A 6,625-nucleotide genomic window follows, 5' to 3' on the forward strand; every position below is an offset into this window, starting at 1 on the left:
TTGGGTGTCGTCAGCGTAGCAGTGGTATGAAAAACCATGCGGGCTAATGACTGATCCGAGCGAGTTTGTGTACAAGGAGAAGAGGAGGGGACCAAGAACAGAGCCCTGAGGGACCCCTGTAGTTGATTGACAAGGGTCGGACTCGGACCCTCTCCAAGTGACCCTGTAGGTGCGGTCTTTGAGGTATGACGTGAGGAGGGAAAGTGCAGAGCCTGAAACTCCAAGTTCTTGGAGAGTGCGAAGGAGGATCTGATGGTTCACCGTGTCGAATGCAGCAGACAGATCCAGAAGGATGATGACAGAGGAGAGGGAGGCTGCTTTAGCCGTGTGCAGTTCCTCAGAGACAGCAAGGAGAGCAGTTTCTGTGGAGTGACCTGCCTTGAAACCAGACTGGTGCGGATCCAGAAGGTTGTTCTGATGGAGATAACAGGAGAGTTGTTTAAAGACAGCGCGTTCAAGTGTTTTAGACAGGAACGGGAGGAGAGAGACAGGCCTGTAGTTTATAACATCAAACGGGTTGAGAGTGGGTTTCTTTAGGAGAGGGTTTACTCTTGCCTCCTTGAGACTGTTTGGAAAGTGACCAGAAGTTAGAGAAGTGTTGATGAAATGGATGAGAAACGGCAGAATAGAGGTCTGAAGGAGGTTTGAGGGGATAGGGTCCAGAGGACAGGTGGTAGGGCGGGCAGAGGTAATGAGGGTAAGAACCTCACTTGGAGAGAGAGGGGAGAAGGAGGTCAGTGTGTGGGTGGTCAGTGTGTGGGTGAAGGGAGGGTCTGGTGACCCAGCGGTGAGTAAAGGTGAGTCAGAAAAAGAAGAGCGAATATCATCAACCTTTTTTTCAAAGTGGTTAACAAAGTCGCTTGGAAATGCGCCATAATACTCCCAGCCTTGTTTGGGAAACCTGGGCTATTGAGCAAGACCCAATACCAGTCAGACTTCCTGAGACAGAGCTGTTACTTCACGCTTCAATTAAGATCCTCAGTGCTTAGGAATCAGTTTGCTGGATATATTGTGTTGTTCATGTTCGTGTTGTCTGGATTCAAGTCTGACTAGCTGTTGCTTATATTGGCCAGCAGATAAGGGCGGATTATGGGCCCCCATAAACAGACAAAGGCCCCACCATGTCCCCCACATAGAAACAAAAATACTTATTATTAAAATAATAATTTACATTTTTTCATATTTTTCTTCCCATTTTGTGTCTCTTTGTGGTAATTTTGCCCCTTTTTATAGTCGCTGTAAGTGTGTGAATTGTGGTCACTTTGAGTCCGCACACGTGCCACAGGGTAAAAGTACAGAACTTTTTTTTCTTAGATTTGGCAGGAGCCCAAATCCACTCACCATTCACCTTCAGGACAAAGCCAGTGTCCTTGCTGCTTCCTGCTGTTTCTGTGACAGTGACCACGTAGTACCCCGCGTCCTGCAGCCGCAGGTCCGACAGCCCCATGGAGCCGTTGTTGAAGGCCTGCACTCTGCCGCTGTAGTCCTCCGTGATGTTGGTGTACCCCCCCGGCTGCCAGGTCCCTATGGTGCGGCTCACCGCTCCTGACATAAAGGTCCATTGTATGGTGGGGGTCCCGTCGCAGGAAACATCCAGTGAGAAAAACACATCCTCCTGCACTGAGCGGGTCAGGCTCCTCTGGGGAGAGTGAATGGAGATGGCTCCAGCTTCCAAAGAAAAATAGGGTGAGGGAAAGTAAAGATATACATATTAAATGTAAAATGCGTTGTGTGGATGAAAAGTAAATAGACATATTAATTGGAATAAACACAAAGGTTCATAGGAGTGTGACAGACAGATACAATTTAAAAAAATCAAAGTACAAAGGTATTGGTATCAAAATATACTTAAAAATCCCAAACAATTACTTATTTTGCACAATGGATTATTTCAGAACAGTTTATATGACATTGAATTATATAAGATTATAATTATTGATACATTCCTATTATTATTATTATTATTATTATTGAAAGTCACTGATATTTTCAAATAAACAAATGTAGTGAAATAAAAAGTTGAATATTTCTTTTTGAGATGAAGTAAAGTAGCATGGAAAGAAAATACTCAAGAAAGTACTTCAAAATGGTGCTTGAGTAAAGAACTTAAGGAAGTGCCTAAATACATTCCACCACTGGGTAGGACAGTAATTACTGACAAACATTTCAGTGTACGACACAATGCAATATGCTCATACAAATGAAATTTTTAGCCTCATAGCTTCTCGTGACACATCTAGTCAGGGTTCCAGGCCAACCCTGTGACTCACTCATTTACACACACAAACGTGCTCTTCTTTCTGAAGGAAACTTGTCAAACAAGCTGAGAAATACTGATTTGAATGTAGCCAGCAGTGTTGGTGATCAAATATTTCCTCACAGTTTCAGCGGGGATCTGGTTCTGCTGATGTGTTTGCTCAATGAGGCACAGGTAAAGAATTCCACCTGAGAAAACCAATCCTGACTAACAAAATGGTGTGGCTGCCCTTTTTTCATTATCACACTTAAAATAATCATTAACCAATACACTTCAATTATGACGATACTTAAAGGTTTTCCATGTTTGTATGGATTTAAAAAATGTGATTTAGAAAAGATGTGTATTTGTTTGTTTTTGTTTTTTAGCAGAGATACTTCAGTCTGTGCAGCTTGACTTGTATTTGTATTGACATCATACTGCTCTCCTCTCATTTGTCATACTGTCTTTGGGCTCCAGGGTTTCCTCTCATGCTCTGGGAACTTGGATGTGGACCAGGGCAGTCTGATGCTTAAAGGAAACGTCCACAGAGACACATGACTGTGCTATTTCTATCTACTCAGCTACTACTATGCAAACTAAGACAAAGAGATTGAGAAAATGAACAGCCTCCTGCAGGCTCTTATTTCAGTTCCTTTGTGAGGGCTGGACCTTATCTTATGTTTTAACCCTGAGCAAATATAGGATTGCCATATAGGCAGGATCTCAAACCAGAGGGGTAGAGTAACTGAATATATCCGCTCAAGTATCGTATTTAATTTTAAAGTAAATGTACTTTTGAGTATTTTTATTTACATGCCCCTTTCTACTTCCACTCCACTACATTTCAAAAGGAAATGTTTTACTTGTTTCTTTCCCTACATTAATACAAAGTTTTTATTTACTTTATAAATTAAGATTTTTACAAAAAACAAATAGTGTTTAATAAGTGTTTGACTATACAAGCAACTTTTCTGATAATCGCTTACAAGTTATATTTCTTTTAACAATGTTGTATCATTCATAATGTTGAGGTTCAGACTGTTGGTTGGACTAACATTGGGTAGATGTCACTTCTGGATCATGTTAACTGTGAAGGTATTTCACTACTTTTACTGTTTTTACAAAACAATCATTAGGTGAATAATGGAGCAAATAATATTTGGATTAATCCCAAATTAAAAGAATCAGTAGTTAATAGTTCCAAATGAACTCCATCATCACCTTTAAGTACATTTTCATAATATACTAAAATACTTTTACTCGGTTTGATTTTGCAATGCAGGACTCTTACTTGTTGTGGAGTGTTTCCAGTGTGTTGTTGGTACTTTTACTGAAGTAAAGGACATGAGTACTTCTCCCACAACTTAAAACATGTGTTGGAAGGCTTACCTAGGTGACACATATATAATGTGATGCTGAGAAACACAGCAACATCTTGTACATCCAAGAGCCTGAAATGCCACATTAGAATCCCAGACCCATCGGTCGAACCGCAGGCAAAGAATCTCCTCCGGGTTATTTCACATTCTGAAGTATTCTCCTCTCTGTGTTTCTCCTTCCAAGACAGCCTCTCCTCGATCCCAGGGTGTCTTATTCCAAAGCTCTTTGTACAGGTGAATCTTTGAATGACTTCTGCCTTGATTTTGAGAGAAGTGAATTGTTTTTGGTCCCAGAAGTGCTGGAGTTTCCCTCCTGGCTCAGGACTGAGCTGGGTTTCTCTTCATACCTGCGCAAGTTAGTGCCAGCAGGCCCACACCTATCAGACAGGTTCAGCCAGAGATTACTGAGCAAACACGCTCTGTGAACTCACACACACACACACACACACACACACACACACACACACATCACACACACAGTCAAAAACACAATATAGCCTTCTCAATTTACTAGGCTATATCAGCACCAGCACCCCGCCCAACAAACACTCACCTGTACATGCAGACACACTTTCACAAAATGAAACCAGGATATGGGTTGAATCACAAGGAATTCATGTTGTTAGCGACACTCCTGGTAAAACATGTTAAACAGGAAGTGTATGTACGTATGCACCAAGAGACACAAACAAACACACTGCAGGGAAGTGCCATCATCAGTGTTGGAGGCATGAACAAGCTGCTTGATTCTGGGCCTGTGTGTGTTGACATTTCCATTGTATTTAAGGCGAGACACAGGCATGAGCACCCATCATTTACTTAATTAACAAATCTTCTTTCAGACTGGTAAAAAAATAAACATTCAAAATACACAAGTAGCTTTTTATTATACTAAACTTTCTCTGTAGATTTCTCCTTCATCTGCCAACCATAATGCCTTGTTTAAATATGTAACAATATTTTCAGAATTTTTTTGAAACAAAATATAATGTTCCTAATGTAATTAATCTACATAAGTGCTGTGGATCTGTTAAATATTTGACCAAATTCTATTTTCTTAAAAGGATTTCTTTGTTGTGATCCAGAAGTCCCCACTTCTGTATAACTTATATACTGTACAACAAACTTTCCAGTTTCATTCCTGTCTTTATTTTTGAAGGTTTGTAGGGTTTTTTCGTTCAGTATCATGGAGTGATACAAAGGGAAACCTTTGACTCTGATATTTCATACAAATGAAACAAGAAATGAAAACCTGCTCTGTCCATCCAATGTTACACTCCAGGATGTTTATGCAAATTAGCACATAAAATAATCTGTGTATTCAAACATAAAAGATCACAAAAGCTGTTATACAAAAATAATTGTGTTGATGTAAGTAATCAATTGGTGAGGATTAATTTTGAAATCGATTAACTCACTTGTTGATACCCTCTCTAAATGATTCAGATCTTATTTACAGACATTTAGAAATCAGAGAAATTAGTTGTAAATACTTATCTAAAAAAAATTATAATAATGTTTTGTAATCATTTCCACTGTCAAAAGTATAATTGTGTTTTCAATTTAGCTGAACAAAGTAATACAACTAAATTATTTAGCTCTATAACTACATTTATGAAGATCCAAGGGTTGATAGTTATAAAATAAAACAGTGTAAGAATACAAGCCTTCTCTCTGATGGAGGAATGATGTTTGTTGACTTGGATTTCAATTGAGGAACAATACCACAGTTTGAAATGTTTTACTAAATACAACCTGTATTAAACGTTTGATTTTGAGTTGTATTTAGTAGTATTAAATGTATTATGATGTTTTACCTAAAAAGTAGCACTAATCTTTTCTACTCTGTTACAAGCAAAAGTCCTGCATTCAACATATTACTAATACTAAGCATACACAAGTATGTTCATATCGGCCTGCTGAAGGTGAAATGTATGTATACAGTATTTTGACTGAATTATAATTTGTGATGAATTACACTTAAATCACTTAATGTTAACTACAGTGTAACTTTGGTTAATTAATCAACCTAGCGCAAAAAACTACGCTAGGTTGCGTTCAAGTTTGCGTCCATGTGCACACGGTCGAGCGTTCCTCCTGCTGTTTGTCTCAGTATAACATCGCAGTCAGAAACATTTTTCAGTAAGTTGACTTTGACTTATCAATTCAACATGACTCGCTTTCATTATTTATATAATAATTATTGAGAAGCTAAATTGTTGTAGGCTATTATCTCAAGCTAACTCCTGGCTAGCATATGTGGTTGCCTGATAACTTCAGTCAGGACTATGTAAACCACTCAGGGAAGTTAATAGCACAAGCAATAGTCGCGTTCACACCGCAGTACTTTTCCCACTTTAGTTCCGCGATAGTTCCGAAATGTCACGTTCACGGGAGACGAGAAACTGCGACACCGTTGGCAGAAGGAAGAATGGAGAGAAATATGTGGAAATAATACCATAAATAAAATGTTACCTCTCATTTATCACATAAGAATTCATTTTCAAACATTGATTAAAGCCACCTTAAAATGATTAAACAAACGCCTGTTTGCGACTCCTCAGTGCACACAAAAACATAACTTGGAGAAATAAATAAATTCAGATATGTTATTTAAAACCACCTCGAATATGTTGTGTTAATGTTATGAAATGTTTTCTTATCACTGCCAATTTGCATTTCTATAGGTTGTAGATACGAGCATGGTTTTATATACTATCACGTTTAATCGTGTTTTATGCCGTTTGCCAAGACTTGATAAGTCGCTCGTAAAACACAGGAGGTATGGAAACTAAGAACACCATATGTGGTAAATTGTACAGCTAATACAACACAACACATTAGTTGTATTTCCTTTAACTGGTGGATTATGGATATAGAGTTGCTGATCGAAAGCTGGAACACAAACCACCAAATACAAAAAAATAATTCAGATCCAGTCGTCATGACTCCACTCCGGAGGGATTCCCCGATAATTTCTTACAGTTTCTCATCAAGGGGGTGTCTC

General features: G+C 38.9%; 1 protein-coding gene across 2 annotated transcripts in view; it reads right to left on the bottom strand.

Annotated features, from left to right (window-relative positions):
* The window catches only part of vstm5 (V-set and transmembrane domain containing 5), a 10,343-nt gene extending 6,097 nt beyond the window's left edge, over nt 1-4,246 (bottom strand). Inside the window, exons 1-3 of one of the 2 annotated variants that reach the window (XM_010787112.1) lie at nt 4,172-4,246; nt 3,629-4,037; nt 1,342-1,668 (exon numbers count right to left, since the gene is read on the bottom strand). In XM_010787112.1, coding sequence (XP_010785414.1) covers nt 1,342-1,668; nt 3,629-3,704 — 403 coding nt within the window. In that variant the 5' untranslated portion in view covers nt 3,705-4,037; nt 4,172-4,246. The other variant, XM_010787113.1, reaches the window with a different exon arrangement.
* Between the last annotated feature and the right edge of the window lie 2,379 nt (nt 4,247-6,625).

Source organism: Notothenia coriiceps, unplaced genomic scaffold (assembly GCF_000735185.1).
Source record: "Notothenia coriiceps isolate Sejong01 unplaced genomic scaffold, NC01 NC01_scaffold00030119, whole genome shotgun sequence".
Taxonomy (NCBI): Eukaryota; Metazoa; Chordata; class Actinopteri; order Perciformes; family Nototheniidae; genus Notothenia; species Notothenia coriiceps.